This window comes from Macrotis lagotis, chromosome 6, assembly GCF_037893015.1.
Source record: "Macrotis lagotis isolate mMagLag1 chromosome 6, bilby.v1.9.chrom.fasta, whole genome shotgun sequence".
NCBI classification, from domain to species: domain Eukaryota; kingdom Metazoa; phylum Chordata; class Mammalia; order Peramelemorphia; family Peramelidae; genus Macrotis; species Macrotis lagotis.
Window position 1 is genome coordinate 32,006,553 of NC_133663.1, and position 20,543 is coordinate 32,027,095.

The following is a 20,543-nucleotide window of genomic DNA, read 5'->3' on the forward strand; positions in this document are numbered from 1 at the left end:
AGTCCTTTACAAGTCTGTGGGAAAAGTGCTACAGGATTTCTCAAATTAATGTGAAAGATGAAAGAATTTAAATAACTTTTCCCACCATCATTCAGTTGGTTAAATGTAAGGCAGGATTTGAACCTAGACCTTCCTATCTTAAGTCATACAGTCTATTTCTGAGTCTTGGGTTAGGAAATACTACCTTGATCATTTTGTTTTTGATGGTTTGAGTGCAAATGAAAAAGGAGGTTTACTAAAGATGTTTCTGGGGGATTAAGAGGATGATTTCCTCCTTTTACAGTCTCAGAGGTCATTTACCACTAATGGGAAGGTCTTAGCTCTTAGCATAAAACCACAGAAAGCTTCTCTTCTAACACTTAACAATATTCATTACCCATTAATGAATGGGCAAGGAAAACAAATTCAACCTGAATGTATTTTGTTATAAAGGAAAATTAACTGGCTAATAATTCCTTTGATTGTTTAAAGTATCATACATCCAGACCAGGAAGAAGCCATCTAGCCTAACCCTCTCATTTTACAGATGAGGAAATCTAGTCCCAAAGAGTTTGGGTGATTTGCCATAAGGTCAATTGATGCAGGTGTGCCTTTTCCATCTTACCACACTGATTCTCTAATGTACCAAGAAGAAAAAATTCAATGTACTTTCTATATGACTGAAGTTCAGCCTGCAAGATGGAAAACCCATCATAAACCCATCCACTGGAAAATAAAATTTGTAAGATACTTAAGTAGAAAAACTCATTTCTATCCATTCTTCCACATGATGACAAACTCCTTTGGAAAAAAAGAAAGTGAAATACCATCCAAATTTTAAAAAATCACATTAATTCAAGTCATCTGATTATTTTAGTAGTCTAATTATATTGTATTTTGGCAGTACCCCATTGGTAGTCTGGGAAAACATAGGGGCCTCTTTTCAGAATGATGTTTTTAATTGCATTAAATAAAATTCATAAGATTACAAATGAAGCCAATTATACTGAAATACAGTCTATAGATAGAATGACTATGATTGCCTGTCATTTACTGGTGGGTTTAATAACTATAGGAATTTCAAAGCAATGATTTACAACAAATGTAATGTCACATGAAAACATCTGTGATTTCTATTAATGACAAAGTCTAAAGTTCCACTAATACTGTTGTGGTTCACTGCCTACATTCACAATCAAAAGAAATGCTAATTACAATGAGAGATTATTCAAAATAAAGATATAATTTTTTTCCTCATCCAAATTCACAGATCTCTTGAAATCATGGACCTCAGGTTCAATCTATGCTATACCTAGAAGGAAAATTCCTTACCATTTGGCCAAGATATTCTCCTGGATTGCAGCGTAAGAGCCAAACCTGTGCTCTTTGAGGAAATTGGCACCATGTTTCTGGACAAATTCTTCAATGGCCCCACCCCACCACCGTGCATGTCTGTAGCTGTTGCATTTCAAAATCAGTGTCCTATAAAAAAGGAAGAAACAGTTTTAGTGAGCTTCAGTGATGACCTGTGCTCCATTCCTATAATGGAATTTCTATTCTAAGGATTAAATGTGTCATAAAAATATTCCCATAGTAACTACATTTTAGTGAGATAAGAGTGAACTTATAAATTATTTCACCCCACCCAAGAGGAAATTTTCTTTATTAATACAGGTCAGCACCTTCTCTGTATCTTAGGGCTTAGAAAATTTCTTGGGGGCACCAAGAGGTTAAGTAATTTTCCTAGGTTAAATAAATTTTCTAGGGTCATACTGTCAGGATACGCCAGAAGTGGGACAAGAAACTGGATCTTCGCGACTTTGAAACTGTTTCTCTCTCCATCTTCCTCCTCCCTCCTTTCACTCAAAAATAGATGAACATGTCATTAAAATATTCCAATACCATTCTTATAAATGTTGATATTCCTTCCAATGAAAGAAACCATCCCCTATCTATGCTAGTCTCTTTGGTGCAACCCTTGTCTATTTTTCTCATAACTTTAATATAATGGGCTTCCCTGATCTTAACCTCTTGAGAAAACCAATGGAGCATGTAAATCCTCTTTTATCTAACTAGGCCATCTACTATTATAATCATGCATTATTTTAATGACATCAGACTATTCCTAATCAATACTCAAACTTTTTAAAATGCATAGAACACATGAGAGAACAATTTTTGAAAATACTGAAAGTAGCTAAAATTCTCACCTTGAAAGATTATCAATCCGGAGCCCATATTTTGTGTCAGTTTCCTTCTTCCCCATCTTAATGCTGAATTCTTTGTCCACCAAAAGGACAAATGCAATGGCTCCACTGTCAGGCTTCATATAGAGTAAGAAGGAATCCTTTACTATTAACCACCTGCAAGGATATACATAAATTTCAGAGAATCACTCAAGGAGAAAAAATATACATCTTTATCCTGACACAACCTGGTGCTTTACTAAAAAAACAAAGGGAAGGAAGAATTTATTTCTTTTTCTTTTTCTTTTTTTAATTTAATATTTATTTATTCTCATTTTGTACAAATAATTTTTTTATACATTAACAAAATATTCTTGTTTAAGAGTAAACAAAATACCCCTCCCCCCAAATATAGACTCACTTGAGCAATAAAGAGGAGAGAAAAAAATTTAAAATAAAATAAAAAAAAATAATAGTAATAATTGTAGGTATGGTCAGGTGGCACAGTGGATGGAGCACCAGCCCTGGAGCCAGGAGCACCCAAGCCCATATCTGGCCCCATATACCCAACAATCACCCAGCCATGTGACATGCAAGCCACTCCAACCCCACTGCCCTGCAAAAACCAAAAAAAAGAAAAAGACCTAAAATAAAATAAAATAGTAATAATAAGAGGGGTGGTTGGGTGGTGGACAGAGCACTGGCCCTTGAGCTAGGAGCACCTGGGTCCAAATCTGGACTCAGACACCCAGCGATCACCCTGTTATGTGGCCCCAGGCAAGCCACCCAGCCCCATTTGCCCTGCACCCCCCCAAAAAATAATAATTAAAAATACTTCAGTCTGTGTTCCAACACCACCAACTCTGGTTGTGGGTGGATCGCATTCTTTAGAAGTCCATCACATATTTTTTCACTGTTGCCATTGCTGATCGCAACTCCCCCCTTCCGTATTTCTCCACTACCACGTACTACATTTTCTCTCTCCTTTCACTGACTCTGCTGTAGGGTATCTGAGTGGCACAGCAGACAGATCCATGGCCCTGGGGCCAAGAGGCCCTGAGCCCCCCCTACCACCCACCTGGCCCTATGGTCCTGGACAGGCCTTCCAATCCCAGCCCCTTGCAAGAAGTAAAAAAGAAAATGTGTTATAACTGACCACTCTCCCCCCATGGTCCATCCTCTCCTCCATCACTCACATCCCCCCCTTCCCCCATCCCCCCTCTCTCCTTCTTATTCCAGATGCCTATACCCCATTGAGTACATATGCTGTTTCCTCTCCTAGCCACCTCTGATGAGAGCGAAGATTACCTCATTCCCACCCCCCCTTGCCTTCCCCCCTTCCATATCATTGCAATAGCTCATTGTAACAAAGGAAAAAAACCTTATTATATGAAATATCTTGGCCTATTCCCCCTCTCCTTTTTTTCTTTCTCCCATTACATTTCCCTTTTTTCTATTGACTCCATTTTAAAACCATATTTTTTCTTCAAATTCAGCTTTCTCCTGTGCTTCATCTATAAAAGCTCCTTCTACCTGCTCTGTTAATTGAGAAGGTTCATATGAGTATTATCAGTGTCATTTTTCTGTACAGGAATACATGTAGTTCATCATCATTAAGTCCCTCATATTTACCCCCCTCTCCTCCACTCTCTATGTTTCATCTGAGTCCTGTATTTGAAGATCAAACTTTCTGTTCAGCTCTGGCCATTCCATTTGAAATTCCCCTGGTTCATTGAAAGTCCATCTTTTTCCCTGCAAGAGGACATTCAGTTTTGCTGGGTAGTTGATTCTCGGTTGTATTCTGAGCTCTTTTGCCTTCTGGTATATTGTATTCCAAGCCCTACGAGCTTTTAATGTAGTTGCTGCTAAGTCCTGTGAGATACTGACTGCAGCTCCATGGTATTTAAATTGTGTCCTTCTGGCTGCTTGTAATATTTTCTCTTTGAAGGAAGAAGAATTTCTTAAGTGTCTAATATGTTTAAACACTGTTTTAATTACTTTTTATTTGCTTAACAAATACTATCTCATTTGATGCACATAACTTTGGGAAGCAGGTGTTATTATTATTTCAATTTTACAGTAAAGGAAATGAGGTTTCCTTTGTCTGAGGCAGACAGAGGCTAAGGGACTTGCCCAGAGTCACCCAATTAATAAATGTCTGAGAGTAGACTTGAACTTAAGTCCTCCTGACTCCTGATTCAGTGATCTATCCATCTCTTCATTTAGCTGATCATGCTAGAGGCACATAACCAAGGACTGGAATAACCCTTCTTTTAATTAATTTAGGAAGTCCATCATTGCATGATCATTCTGCTTTTCACATCTCTGTTGAAACTAAACTATGAGTTATTTTCAGAATTTGTAAAAAATCGTTCTCAATGCAGTTAAAAATGAAAAGAGATATTAAACAAATAGTATATATGGTTTTATTATATTTCTACCCATCGGGGTAGAAGCATAGCTGAGAAATACTATGGTGTAGATGAGAAGGTGCAAATGGACTGGGAGGAAGACAAAAAAAAATAAGACTGCAATTATACAACACTAATCAATATATACTTAGATACAATTTGTGGTCCAGGGCAGGGGGAAGGAAGATCAGGGATTATGCTAGAGATGAAATTCCTTTTTTCTAATACATACAACCTCTTTTTTTGAGGCAATTAGGGTAAAGTGATTTGCCTAGGGTCATGCAGTTAGTAAGTGAGGCCAGATTTGAGCTCAGATCCTCCTGACTCCAGGGTTGATGCTCTACCCACTGCATCATCTAGCTGTCTCTCACCTAATCTATGTGGTATATATTCAGCAAATTACATTTTAGAAAGTCGCTTGGAAGCACTCCAGGGTTATGACTTGCTCAGGATAACAGCAAGTACATTCCAGAGGTGAGATTTGAATTCAGGTCTTCCTCGATTGCAGTTCCAGTCCTCTAACCATCTCTAACCATTAAACTTAGGTTCCTCTCACCCCCATTTTACATACAAAGAAACTAAAGGAAGCTCAGATGAAATGATTTGTCAGAGTTCACATTACTGGTAAGCATCTGAGTCAGTATTTGAGCCCATGTCTTTTCTGAACCTAAGTTCAATGGACTTTAGGGACTATCTGTCTTGAGAGTCTCTCACTTTATGTAATCGTAGAGATGCAAAAATCAAATGTCACACTTTTATTAAGGAAATAGTTTAAAGATACTGAAAGTTTTGACTATTAAAAGGAAAATCATGGTGAACTTTGTAAAATAATCATTGCCTACAAAACTTCTCTGTTTTGTCCATTTGGATTTTTGTCCAGTTGGTGTTTTATTATTTTGGCCTTTAAGTGAAGGTTATACCATATTAGTCTGCAAAAGAATTTCTCTCATTCATTCCAGAAGCGACATTTTTAAAAAGTTCAACTGCACAGTGAACTTTAAGATGATGAGGAGATGTTCCTTGTGGGGGATTTCCAGGAGAACATGGAGAAAATGGTGGATGGGGTGAGAAGGTGGGGATGGATTACAATCTGCACCACTAGAGGGAGTACATTGATCAGCTCCCAGAACCATCCCAGTTTGAAAATGAGTTCCTTTATAATATTAGTCATTTTAAGTCAACTGTGGAAGGATTCCCTGCCTCTGGACTCAGAGGACCTGGGTTCAAATCCCAGTTACCTGTATGACTTTGACCAAATGACCTAACCTCCCTGGACCTCAATTTTCTCTCCCGTAAAATGAAGGGAGTCAGACTAGATGTTGTCTGAGGTCCCTTCCAGTGACTGGAATACAATAGGTGTTTAATAAATGCATCCTGGATCAACTGATCTTTGCACCTTCCTCTCCCTCACCCCCCACAGTTGCCAAGTCTTGTTGATTCTTCCCAGCCACATCTCTGACATGTCTCCCTTCAACTCATGCCACAATCATCCAGGCTCATCTCTTCATCACCCCATCACCTACACTGTTTTACAATTTGGTTCCCGTTTACCTTTCCAGGATGATTACACCTCATTTCTCCTCATGCATTCACTGTTCCAGTCAGATGAGCCAGTTCCCTGCATATGACACTCCATCTCTCCCCTCCATCTCCATCCTTGTGCACCCTCTGACTTCACATCTAGGATGCTCTGCCTCCTCACCTCCGCCTCTTGGAACCTGCCCTTCCTTCAAAGTTCAGCTCTACTTCACCTGCTTCTGGAAGCCTGGTCATCATAACTACTTTGTTCCTATTGATATTGGCTTACCACTTTCTCACCTGTAGGGATATTCCTTGCCCTCAGTAAAATCTCAATATCTCGGGGAAGGAATGTCCTCAGTTCCTGGCAGATGGCAGTCAGTGTTTGCTCAATAGTTAAACTGAATTACTAGTCTATCTGCCTCCATAAAAGTTTACAATGGTGAGACAATTTCATGTGTTTGATCAAAACAGAGTTTCACAACAATTTTGTGGAGGTTTAGGGCAAGATCTGTGATTTCACTACCTGGGAAGTTCCTTGGGAGAAAACTTCCTCCACCAATGCTCTTTGCAACTGAGAGACTTAATGAATTGTCTAGGACTCTGAGGGGCTGCTACTTGCTTGACATAGCCAGCAATAATAATAATAATAATAATAATTAGTATTTATGTAACTTTAATGTTTGCAAAGTACTTAACAAATATTATCTTATTCATCACAACAACCCTAATGGGGCAGCTAGGTGGCACCGGTCCTGGGGAGGACCCAAGTTCAAATCTGGCCTCAAACTTTTTAAAAAATTTTATTTATTTAAAGCAGTGGAGTTTAAGTGACTTGCCCAAGGACACACAGTTAGGCAATCATTAAGTGTCTAAGGCCGGATTTGAACTCAGGTCCTCCTGACTCTGGGGCTGGTGCTCTATCCACCAAGCCACCTAGTTGCTCCCTGGCTTCAGGCATTTAATACTTACTTAGCTGTGTGACCTTAGGCAAATCACTTAACCTCATTGCCTTGCAAAACAACAACCAAAAAACCCAACAAACAACCCTAGAAGAGAGATGCTATTATTACATCCATTTGACAGATAAGGAAACTGAGGCAGGAAGATGTTGTATGATACAACTAATATACAAAATTTGAGGCAGAATTTGAACTCAGATCATCCCACCTCCAAGTCCAATATTCTGTCTACTGTAACCCCTACTTGCTTCTACATTTCTGACACCAAGAAATACCATAGCATGTGGTCACTCTCTATAGCATAAGTATTTGATTTCTATTTTATAGATGAAAGTGACTGTTAAATGGTCAAAATAAAGGAAAACAAAGACTCAAATGAGAAGGTTTCATCTCTGAATTTAGTGTTCTTTCTCTTGTACCACTATACCTCTCTCAGTCTTGTTTTGTCCTTGGATCTCTGATGACGACATTATAATTAGCACCAATTATATAAATTGCATCTATCACAGTGATAGCAATACTCAAAGAACACTCTCCTGACAAGTACGGATCACTTTGCAATGAACTGTGTGTGACAGAGACTGTCTTGTTAATGAGTAAATGAGTGTCAGCCAGCCAGAAGATAATATTCATCGATCTACTGACACATCCCATAATACTCAATCACTGGGAGAATTCACAGTTCAGTAAAGTAAATATCTATAATTATGTGGCAACAACCACCTACCCTTCTCTTCTGGGCCAACATTCAATCTCTAAGACACTCCTAGTTTCGATAGAACACTATGATTTTTGAAACCCCAAAATACCAGTGAAATTGTATCTACTATTGGTTTCCTTGGGAAAAGGCTGAGTAAGAAAAGGAGTCAAATAATGACTTGTGCTAAAAAAGGAAAAGGAATTGTAAAAAAGATGCAGAGCTGTGAATAAAGCACAAGATTCATTTGGGAAGGGAAAATTTAATGCAACTTGGAAAGTTGTAGGAGAAGCAGAAGAGGAAACTGAAGTCAGAGGAAGGGAAGTGAGGATTTAGTAAAGACTAAGTAGGAGAGGCAGCTAGGTAGAGAACAACCTCTAGAATCAGGAGTTCAAATTCAGTCTCAGACATTTACTAGCTGAGTGACCCTGGGCAAGTCACAACCCAAATGCCTCCCCCCAAAAAGTCTATGTAGGACAGATAGAACCAAAGGTTACTAAGACAAGAGAAAGGAAGCTTGCATGTGAGGGTCAAGGTGCTAACTAATGATATATCTAGACTGAAGACACATACTAACAATTTCCTATAGTATTTCTCCTGAGGACAAAGGAAGATGGACTTCCCCTTAAAGAAACAGGAAAAGCAAGGACCTTTTGTGCAGTGGTTGCTATAATATGGAGGATGCTATATTTGTATTTCTCTGACAGCCAAGTGACTGTTGTGTCTGCTCAAAGGCTAACGTGAGCTCCCTCCAAGAAGAGACGATCTGGGTGTTTGAATAAGGCCTTTTTACTCTTAAGGGACAATAAAATGTTCCTTTAAAAAACAATGAAAAAGGATTTCATGTTAAAACCAAAGATGAAAGCAAAAGGATATGATGAGGCAAAGGGGAATGCTGATGTGTCAGGAGTTTGGAAGGTAGAACAATGTCATACACAGGAGGTAGGGATAAATAAAAACAATAATGATGATGATGCTAATGATAACAGAAAACATCATATAGTATTTACTGTGTCCCAGGAACTATGCTAAGGACTTAATAAATAATACCTCATTAGAAACTCAAATAACAACCCTGGGAGGTAGAGACTATTATCCTCACTTTAAAGTTGAGGAAACTGAGGGAAACAGAGCTTAAGAGATTTGCCCAGACTCATAGAACTAAGTAAGTGTCTGAGGCTGAATTTGAACTCAGGTCTAGTTCTGATTCTAGGGTCAGCATGTGCAAATCTATATGTACATAGCTATAAAATATGCACCATACACACATACACACATATAATATATATGCATATATATACATATATATATGTATAAGGGTGTGGGTAGGTATACATATATATTTCTTATCCACATATATAAAAGTTCCCTTTTATATATGTGGATAAGATATATATGTATAGGGAGAACAAAAATGGAATACACTGCCTCAAGGGATAGAGCAAGTAATAGATCTCTGTCACCAGGTCTATAAACTCTAGCCAGATGACCATTTTTCAGGGATGATGCAACTAAGATTAATGCAATGGGAAAGGTCATATGAAATGACTAATGAGGATTCCCTTTAACATTGCAATTCTATGATTTTCATCCATCCCCCTGTTTTGAGGTACGACTAAGTCATTCTTGATCAATGAGCATCTGACCTACAGAAAGCTCCTCGAGAAGGTGGAGAGAAAGGAAGGAGGGAAATGGGTCTTGAGAGGAAGCAGTCACTGGCCTTCCATGATGCCAATGATCAACATGTACTATCAGGTGAAGGGAGCTCATCTGGCATAGGTCAGCAGAAGCAGCTATTTTGTTAACCTGGTGATAACAGAGAAATCTTCCCAGAGAATGTAACCAAGAGGTGCCAAAGAATTTCCAAAGACCTGTTAAACCAGATGACTGCTTCCTACTTCTAGTGATTCATGGGGAAGGTGGGGGTAGGACAACAAGAAGAATATGAAATAGGAAGTTTGGGTTAAGAAACTGGAGAAAGATCTTCCAGGAAGAGGGTGGTTTTCCATCATTGCTATCAAAGATCAGGACACCAGAAGAGAAGTAGATTGGGAAGTGAATATTAATTTAAGAAGATGGCATCTGACTAATGTATTCTTGGTAGAGTTGTGAATTGATCCAACCTTTCTGGAAAGGAATTTGGAATTATGCTCAAAGGGTAATAAAACTGTGTACAACCTTTGATCCAGAAATACCATTGCTAGGTCTGTATCCCAAAGAGATCACAAAAAAAGGGTAAAAGAATCTCATGAAGAAAAATATTTATAGTAGCACTTTTCATAGTGGCAAAGAATTGGAAATTGAAGGGATGCCAAACAATTGGGAAATGGATAAACAAATTGTGGTATATGTATGTGATGGAGCATCATTGTTTTGTAACAAATCATGAGGGACAGAACTTCAGAATAGCCTGGAAAGACTTGCACAAATTGATGCGCAGTGAAGTGAGGAGAATCAGAAGAACATCATGCACTCCAACAACAGCATTGGTGAGTATGGACTTGTTCACTTCAGCAGTACTATAATCAAAGACCTACCATTCACATCCAGGAACTGTGGAAATTAAATGCAGACCAAAGCAGACCATTTTTAAAAGTTGTTTTATGTATTATGCTTTTTTCTCTCTCTAATTTTTTTCTGTTTTGATTTGATTCTCCTTTCACCACATGATTAATATGGATCTGTGTTTAGAATGCATAACCTATATTATATTGATTTCTGTCAGAGGGAGCAGATAAGGAAGGGAAGGAGTGAGAAAAATGTAAAACTCAAAACCTTACAAAAAATGATGAATAAATAAAATATTGAAAAGAACAACAAGATGGGTGTTTAATCCTAGGATCACAGTCTAAATTACAAATGAATAACTTTCTAACTATGAATGGAGTATACCTAACAAAGCTTAATAAAAACCTGTATTATTATAATAATAATAACAATGTTTACAAAACACTTTCAAATATTACCTCATTTTATCCTCATGACAACCCTGGATGGGAAGTACTATTATTTATCCATCTTTTACAGATGAGGAAACTAAGGAAGAAGTTAAGTGATTATGACCCAGGGCCATACAGTCAGGCTGAATTTGAACTCAGGTCTTCCCAACTCTCAGTCCCATGACTCTATCAACTACACTACATAAACCAGTTGTTTACCTAGAGTCTTAAAAATCTAATCTAAAAAAGGAAAGAAGACAGAGACAACTCTATTTCAATAAGTTGGAAATCATAGACTATGGTTGTAATGTATGACTAGAGATCCAAAATAGCCATAAATATACAGAAATTCACAGGAGGTAAAGATTCAGGAAAAGAGTAAAAAATAAAAGACATGGAAGCATTATGTCAATACAAAAATACTCAAAGTTACAAGTATTGTGAGCTACACTCATTTTCTCCATGAATCAAAAAAGATCTCAGAGGTATCACTTAGAATTAGTGGGACGAGACTCATGACTGGAATATATGGCTCTGGAAGGGTATACTTTATTTCAAAGGAATAAGACAGAAAAGGGACTCAGGGGTTGAAATGACACCATATAGCAAGATTTACTAGAGTGAAGAAATGCAGGAACAAAGAGCACGATAGTCAGCACTGGGGGGAAGAAAATCTGTGGCAGAGACCGAAGTGATACTGTCCATGGAGTGTACTGGACAAGAGTTCATCTGGACAAAAAGGAGAAATAGATGAGGAGACTGGAAAATAGAAGACCATTTTCTTGCTACCTGCTTTATAGGTAGCTATAGCTAAGCTCTGCTACTGTTCAATCAGGTCTGACTTTTCATGATCCCTTGGAACACAGCACACGAATACTGTCTACTTGGTTTTCTTGGCAGAGATTCTGGAGGATTTTGCCATTTCCTTCTCCAGTTCATTTTACAGATGAGAAAACTGAGGCAAACAGGGTTAAATGCCTTGTCTAGGATCACACAGAACTAGTATCTGAGGTCAGATTTGAATTCAGATCTTCCTAACTCAGGCCCAACACTCTATCCATGGAATCACCCAGTTACTTCCTTACCCCCCCCCCCAATTGATTGTAAGCTTCCTGAAGACAAGGACTGTTTTTGTCCTTTTTTGCATCAAACAGATCGGCACAGAGTAAAATGTTGGACAACATACTTTTTTTGGGGAGTGAACAGGTACAGAAGATGGAAGTAAATCCAGATAAAGAAGGATACATATAAAGCACATAGGTACTATAAAGAATAAACTGAGTTTGGTGAAGAAGGTTAAGGTAAATAATTTTTAGCTTTATTGGGAAAAAAAAAAGAAAGGAACAAGGAATGGACAGATAGGGCCACTGCTTGGGACAGATGAAACAATAATAAAGGAAGGCAGAGTTTCTCAAGTCTCCATTTCCTTCTATTTTCTCTGTCAGGGAGAATGGTCTTGGGCTGGAGATATCAAAAACAGCTAGGAAGAAATTGATATTTAATGTAAACACAGGGTTTATATATAATTTCCTCACTTTGCTGTCCCTTGATGTACCAGGCCTAGATGAACTACATCCCTGGGTACTGACAGAAGTGAGAGGTGTGATGATTGAATAATCTAAGGAGAATAGGAAAAGTACCACAGTATTGGAGGACAATTTTCTAGGAAGTGAAGTCTCCAGGTCTCCAGGTCAGTGGGTCAACATTAGACCAGGAAGCCTAGGAGTCTTCCAACAATAGGCCAGTGAACCTGGCTTTGACTCCTGGCAAAATTCAAAAATATTTTATTAAATGGATGGTTGGCATAAATTTAGAATGTTAAGTGGTCCTTAAAATGATTCATCGTGTCTTCTTGCATAAGAAGTCATGCCAGACCAACACATCTCAGTTTGACATTACTAGATGACTAGACCAAGGAGTAGGAGTAACCTTAGATCTAGGAATAAGGAGCAGATTTGATATCAGTGGAGAAAAGTGCTACAGATGGATGCTTTTGAAAATGGAATGAGTGGTCTTGAGAGGCAGTAGGTTTAAGCCAAGGTTGGATGCCCACTTGTCAGATGAGTTGTAGTGGAGATACTAAATCATTTGCAATCTGGACAAGATAGCTTCAGGGCCAGGGTGGTGGTGGTGGTGGTGGTTCCTTTCTGAGATTAGGAAATGGATAGTATGTCTCATTTGGTTTGTCTGTTTTTGAGAGCAGGGAGAGAGGAGGTGTTTTTACCTGGAAGCAGGTAAAAACAGGGTGATGGGATTGTGAATGGCCAATGCTCTTGGCTACGTGTCCCTCCCCTTGCCTTTCCACTCCTCTTGGGTTCTCTCTACCCCCAGCTATGTGTAAGCTCTTGAGATCAGGATTTTTTTTTTGCTTGTATTTTTCTAACCCCAAAGCTTAGCCTAATGGTATATAGTGAAAACTTCATAAATATTTTCCTGCCTCCTTATAGGTAGGCTTATGATTGAATGAAGGTTCAGAGGAGGAGAGGTGGCTATGAGATAAAAAATTTTTGGTTACTCATCTGTGAGATACAATTAGGGTTAGATTTCCTATAGAGTGGATTACTTGGAGAATTAGGTGGTTCCTGGTAAGTACAAGTTTTCCAACAAAGTTTGGAAGATAACTAATAGGCCAAGGGATTCTCACTCATTCAACGAGTAACATCGGGTGGCTAGGTGGCGCAGTGGATACAGCACCGGCCCTGGAGTCAGGAGTACCTGGGTTCAAATCCGGTCTCAGATACTTAATAATTACCTAGCTGTGTGGCCTTGGGCAAGCCACTTAACCCCGTTTACCTTGCAAAAAAAATATAATACAATGAATAACATCATTGGAACAGGGGATTCTTCCAGATGAGGAAACTCCCTTTGTTTAATGCAAGCTGGTATTTTCTATGTAACATCTAGTCTTAAAGGATCACCCAGGAGTTTCAGTGGGTATCAGGGGTGAGATTTGAACTGAGAGTTTTCTGGCCCTGAGCTGGCTCTCTCTAGCTAATATGCTCTCAAGTGTATATATACATATATATTAATATAGTTTCAAAATAATCATCTTAAGATAGCATGCACTATTAACAAAGGCCTAAGTAGAGCATGGCAACTGAACTGTCCCCTTGAAGGAATTTACATATTCAGATATGGGATAGATTAGGTTTATCAACCAACTTGCTAACTAACCAGCCAGGCACCTTGTAAAGTATTGATGACAAAAAATGACAAAAATGAAATTGTTTTTATTCCCCTTAAAGAGTTTATAATTGCTATTAAATTTTTGCCTTTTTCCATCTTGCCAAACTCCCTCCTTAATGCAAAGGAACAAAGTCCCAAGAATCCACTGGAGACATGAAATTCTCTTTCTAACATAATATGTGCATATACATAGTTGTAAAACAATGGGTTATATATATATATGTATATAAATAATATAATGAATATTATATATACATTATGTATACATATACACATTATCTAATGTAACACAATATCATATTCATTATAACTATATAGATACTATAATAAATACCATATACATAATATAACACTATAACAAATATATACAAAGAACTCATAAAATAGCTCCAGGGTCATTGGCAGGCTTCAGGGGTCCTCTGACATCCACTGCTAATCTAAAATTCTATTATTCTACTTAAAAATTTACTAACTCGTTTGTTTCTTTTTTCTCAGTTGAGGGTCATTCTATGAATAAAGACCAAGGACCCAGGAGGGTTGTAATGGGCCTCACAACAAAAGGATAGTTACCACCAGGTGTCAGATCATTTTCAAAGTGTGACTCTCGCCTCTACCAATAAACCATCTGCTGTTTGGGAAATGTTCTCCCTGAATCTGCTTACAAGACACGATCATTCCTCCCCATTTATCTTGTTGTTATTTTTAATTTATAAAGCACAATTAGAAATGCTTAATAATATAAAACTGTGGCTCCAATCAGCTTGGAAATGTGTTTTCTAAAAATGTTAAAAGTGAAGGCACTTTCCATCCCTCAGATAATTAAATCAGCAGGGGTTCTCTGGCAATGTCTTTCAGATCAACTTTCATCTAATACATAGGAGTGGCAAGAACATTTTTAAAGTAATTTCATTTTTCCCATAAATTAGTTTATGAAGTTAGACTTAAACCTTCCAGAGTATATTTTCCTCAAAAATTCGTTTCAATTAGATAAGCATTTCAATTCACTGCCATTAATCTCTTTTACCCAAGCATTTCTATGGTGCTAGGGATACAAAGACAAAAAAATGAGAACCATTCCCTGTCCTCAAGGAGCTTACATTCAACATGAAACAAGTGCCTTTCTCTACTTAGACTTCCTGTTGCTAGGAAAAGATTCAACAATTTGGTGATGAAAATAGATGCTCGTGACATGATGATCTTCCAAATAGCTTAGGGCTATGCTATGAAAAATGGTGAATAAGTTTACAGAGAAGGTTGCAGATGTATCACGAATTTCAGATATAAATTTCAAGATAGTAAAGTGGGATTATCCATGAGGGAATTGATTTCATGGGTTTTGCAAAGCAACATCTAATTGGAGGACTCCTCTGAGACTCTCCATGGAGGAGACTCAAACCAGTCATGTCTCATTCTTCTCCAGGCTACATGCCAGACTTTCTCTACCACACCCACCATCTCCCTCTCTTCCTTTGAACTCTTTTATCCCCCCCTTTCTTTTCCTCATTAGAATGCCAGTTCTGTGAGGGCAGGTACAATTTTTCTTTCTGTGTATTATTGAGTCGGACACAACTGAACTGAACAGCAAAATAACTAGCCCAGAATACCTACACATTGCCTGGCAAACATTAAATGCTGGATAAATGTTTGTTGGCTGACTGCTTCATTGACAGGGGTAGAAGGGTCTCAGAAGCCATCTTAGACCAAATCCCTCATTTCACAAATAAGGAAATTACGGATAGAGAAGTTCACAGATAGTAGAAGCAGAGGCTCAAAAAATAAGGGGTAAGAGCTAGGAGCTGCAGCCTCTGACTGGATTCATTTTTCAAAAACCCAACAGCTAAAAAAAAGTATTTCAAAAATACTCTTGGTACCGTACAATAGTCTGTTTTGACAATAATGTTTTGTCCTTCATTTTTGAAGAACAATATCAAGGAGGTGATGCTATGACAAGCATGTGCATTAAATTTGAGTGAGGGGAGCTGTGCTAAGTCACCAGCCTCACTTTCTTCTCCAGAGCCATCTGGGGTCAGTAACCAAATATGAATCAAGATGACTGGATATGACCCTGGGTGCGAGGCAATCAGGGTGAAGTGACTTGACAATAAAAGGATACCAAATATAAAATGGGTATCAACTTGAGAACATCTAAGTGTTTGTTGATTTGGAGAGAAAATTTGGGAGTTTTGTAAATAAGTTATTTTACATTCTCAAATTTCTACCTTTAAATCAATTTTATTAGTCAAACATATTTAAAAATGTTTATTAAATTAATTTAAAGCCCACATGGGAAAGATGACAAGGTCTAAAGGAAGGTCTACAGCATATGATGGAGTTCTTCAATGGAAGTATCATGACAGGACACAGACAGGTTCTACACCAATAAGGACAAAAGGGTTTGTCATTTATAAAAACGATAGAAGCACTCCCAAAACTTACCTCTTGGACCATCGATAGCAGGCTCTTCCATGGCCACAGCAATTCAGACCTGGAATTCGATGTCCACCAGATCTTTTCATTATCATGCCTTCTCTGAAAGAATTGCGATAATTTACATTTACAAACTTTAAATGTTATCATGAACTTGACGCTGGCAGAGAGTTGTGCTTATTCATCATCTTGGAGTTTCATAGCAAACTTTTAGAGAGTTTCTACTATTATCTACTATTTTCCTCATTTCAGAGGAAGGAAAGTGACTTACCTAAGGTCATCCCTCTAAATAATGTCTGAGGTAGGATTTGAACTTAGGTCTTCTTGCACCTGATGCAACAAAGGTGGTGAAGTAGATAGAGAAGTGGGCATGGTTCATGAATCAGTAGCCATGATTCAAATAGTGCCTCAAATGTTTTCTAATTATATAACTCTGGGAAAGTCATAATTTCCTACTTCAGTTTTCTCATCTATAAAATGGAGATAATAACACTTACCTCCCAGGGTCGCTATGAGGATTAAATGAGATGATACTTGGAAAGTGTTTTGCAAACCTTAAAAGCCTATATAGATGATAGCTATTGATGCTATTATTACATTATCATCTTTAACTATATCATTCTATCTACTCTGGCAAACTCTTTTTTATGGCAAAAGAAAAATTAAATCAATTAGTGAACTTTAATTTGTCACTAAGGTCAATTTAGACTTGGAAAGACCTGGTTTCTTCTCCTGATGTCCCTCTCGTACAGTTTTACACTTCACCTGAATGCTGCGTCATGTATTAGTAACACTAAGCATTTGTTGTTGTTATCATTATTAGCTTAATATAGCACTTTGAGGTTTGCAAAGCACTTTTCAAATATCTCGTTTAATGCTGAGATTAAGTCTAGGAGGTAGATGTTATTATTATGCCCATTTTATAGATGAGGAAACTAAGGCAGAGGTTAGGTGATTTGCCGAGAGTCTCACAGCACCTCACATCTGAGGTTAGATGGGAACTCAGGTCTTCCTGACTCCAAATCTGGTTGTCTAGTTACTGGGACACCATCAGCTGAGTCACTGGTGATCTTCTAAGATATAAAAGGGTTGGAAAGTAGATGATCTCCAAGGGTCCTCCCTATTCTAAGTCCTCTGTGACTACTGGGCATGGGTCAAACAGAAAGGGTAGTAACAAAAAATGAATAACCCTCAGGATTATTCACACACACACACACCAGCAAAGCCAAACTCTTTATAAACAAGATAGTCTCCCAACACAAGAGATTAAAGGTTAGAGAAATGAATAACCCTTTCTCTGCTCTATACTGCATATCCAAACACACACACACACACACACACACACACACACACACACACACACACACACACACACACACACACACACCCCTCTAGCACAATCAAACTATAACAAGAAATTCTCCCAATATAAGAGACTAAAGATTGGAGAAATGAATAGCCCTTTTTGAAGTCTATACTGCATATCCAAAAATGACTTTAAAAATCCAGGCCACTGGAAGGATTAATGCTCGGTCTTGCAGGATCCTCAAAAGGAAAGTCTTCCTATTTGCTGTATTTCTATCCAACCCCTACCCTGCCCCTGATCCCCCCTCCCCTCCCCCCCAACTGTCCAGCTGTGACCAACAGTTTGTAATGTACTCTGGGATTAAAAAATAAAGGAAATTTCTTCACCGGGCTCACTAGGGACTGCCACAGCTGTTCACAGCAGCATGATGGGCGAGGTTCCTGTCAGATAATTTCCCACAGTTTCTATAATCTGTGGGGGGTAGGGGGAGAAGAACATCAACATCTGGCCAACATCTGGCCACATGAGGACACCATCCCTGGGGCAGTCCTCATGCCAGAGCATCTCAGCAGTGATGCTGACCAATGTACCATGATTCATTTAAACTATGATCAACTTGAACTTACATGCCTTTTGGACCCAAATCATGGATGAAGGACAACTGACTCACATCCAGGAACTCAGTCTGCAAAGGGACCAAGGAGTTACATGTTAGGACCCAGTCAACAATAGATGGTCTTGTGCTAGATGGCACAGTGGATAGAGCACCAGCCCTGGAATCAGGAGGACCTGAGTTCAAATACGGCCTTAATAATTATCTAGTTGTGGGACACTGGGTCAGTCACTCAACCCCATTGCCTTGCAAAACAAAAACAGAAGCAAAAAAACACCCCCCCAAAAAAAAAATAAAACAGAAGGTAGTCTTTAGGAAGCAGACCTGGAGGGGTTTACACTTGGTTCTGCAACCCTGGCTTCAGGATGAGAAAAATTTGAACAATATGGCTATAAAATAATCACAGTGGGAACTCATAAAAGACATGCAATGAACCACAACATAGATGTTTTGGTATTTCCTTAGGCTAATATATATACCTCTTCCTAAGTGGCTACCCCCTTTGTTGGATTTTTTTCTTTAGCACCCAATGGTAATTTATACCTCTTTTTCATTCTAGGGACTCCTTTTCAGTTCTGTGGACAAAGTTCTCTGAGGTACAGGCACATACTCCACATATACTTGTGTAAAGAAAATATAATTTCTGCCATGCTCATTTCCCCCTCATGATCAGTTTTCACAAGAAGAGATTCTACCTGCCGAGTCACACTGTGAAAAGTCACACTGTGGATGCAGCTCAAGAATAGGAATGAAAAGACCTGGATTTGAATCCCAAAGTTCCAATAGTTAGTAGCTATGAAGATCTGAGTAACTCATGGAAACTGAACCTCAGTTTCTCCAGTGGTAAAATGGGGATAATTATACTTGAGCTATTTTTTTCCCTTCATAGTTTTGAAAAATGTCTTGAAAATAATGCAAATAGTAGATTTATAGATTCATGTGAATACTTTTTTATTGTACTGTTATGGAAATGCTAGTTTTATTCCATAAATTAAATATGAAATTAAAAAGGAACTATGGTGTAGAGGTGAACTATGATTATTATTAATATTACTGTCATTAATACTTTATTCTCATCTTTGGTGGAGTTGAATTGAGACAGATTTATGACAAGTTGCTCTCCTATTAATGGTATTTCATGCTTAACATTATTACACAAGTAGATAAAATTATTATTATTGTTATTAATGTTTCAGCATTTATTTCTATCCAATCACTTTTTATTTTAAAACATCTTCTGCAATTGGTTAGTGATGTTGAGCCTCATTTACAGTCTCAAGCCATGAGTTTTCAAATCAGAAACCTGCACCCACCATCTCTCTAGGAAACACACCTAGCAAACTACAAAGGAAACATGAGAATGTCAGCTAATTTAGGTTGGCAATAGGTTGTTTGAAGGGAGAAAAAAGGAAGCTTGGCTTAAGCTAATGGAGAAGGAAATGGCAAACTAGTATGTTTGCCAAGAAAACCCCAAAAGAGGTAATGAAGAATTGAACATGACTGAAAAACAACTAAAACAATAACAAAGGGTAATTCAGTTCAAACCATGTACATTCCTCCCCAATTGAAAAAGTCTTTTTTTTCTAAGTATCAAAAGAACACAGGTTTTCAGATGTTGTGTTTGTAGCTTTGATTTCTTTAGGGGGAGAAAACTCCCTCTGTCGATGCAGATCAACACCTACTCTGTAATTCAGTCTTAGTAACTTGGGAGTTCAAGTGACTTATTTGGAAATCACACAGTATGAGTTAGAGGCAGAATTGGAATCCATGTCTTATAGACTGAGGCAAGCACACCATTCATAATATCATGCTTTCTCTGAAATTTTGGAAAATATTGTAAATGTCTCCTCGAATTAGCAAACTTTCTGAAAGTAGGAATTTAAAAGTCAATATGTCTATTCTTTGATGAATAAAGAAATGTCTTCTGTACTCAATCAATTAATGAGCTTTTATTAAGGACCTACTATGTGTTGGTCACTATACTAAGTGCTGGGGTTACAAAGGAAGGCAAAAGATAGTTCCTGCCCTCAAGGAGCTTACAATCTAATGGGAAAAACAACACACAAACAACTATGCACAAAGAAGAAAGAGGACAGAATGGAGAGGGCATTGGAAGGAAGATTAGGCCAATCTGGTCTCCTAAGACCAGGAGGGCCTTGTGTCCATGCCAATGCCAATAAAAATAATTGGGGTGATTAGCCTGGAGAAGAGAAGACTTGGAAACCACATGACAGACATCCTAAAATATTCAGAGTTATTTCAGGAAGGGGAACTGAAATTATTCTGGAGAACTAAGATTGAGGGGCAGAGTTAAAGAAA

General features: G+C 38.1%; 1 protein-coding gene across 4 annotated transcripts in view; it reads right to left on the reverse strand.

Moving 5' to 3' along the window:
• Positions 1 to 20,543, reverse strand: part of PLD1 (phospholipase D1) — a 257,572-nt gene that overhangs the window by 90,905 nt on the left and 146,124 nt on the right. For all 4 annotated transcript variants that reach the window (XM_074190927.1, XM_074190925.1, XM_074190924.1 and 1 more), the window contains 4 exons: positions 18,238 to 18,296; positions 16,315 to 16,407; positions 2,190 to 2,342; positions 1,312 to 1,461 (listed from right to left, as the gene is read on the reverse strand). In XM_074190927.1, coding sequence (XP_074047028.1) covers positions 1,312 to 1,461; positions 2,190 to 2,342; positions 16,315 to 16,407; positions 18,238 to 18,296 — 455 coding nt within the window. The remainder of the gene's footprint in view (positions 1 to 1,311; positions 1,462 to 2,189; positions 2,343 to 16,314; positions 16,408 to 18,237; positions 18,297 to 20,543) is intronic.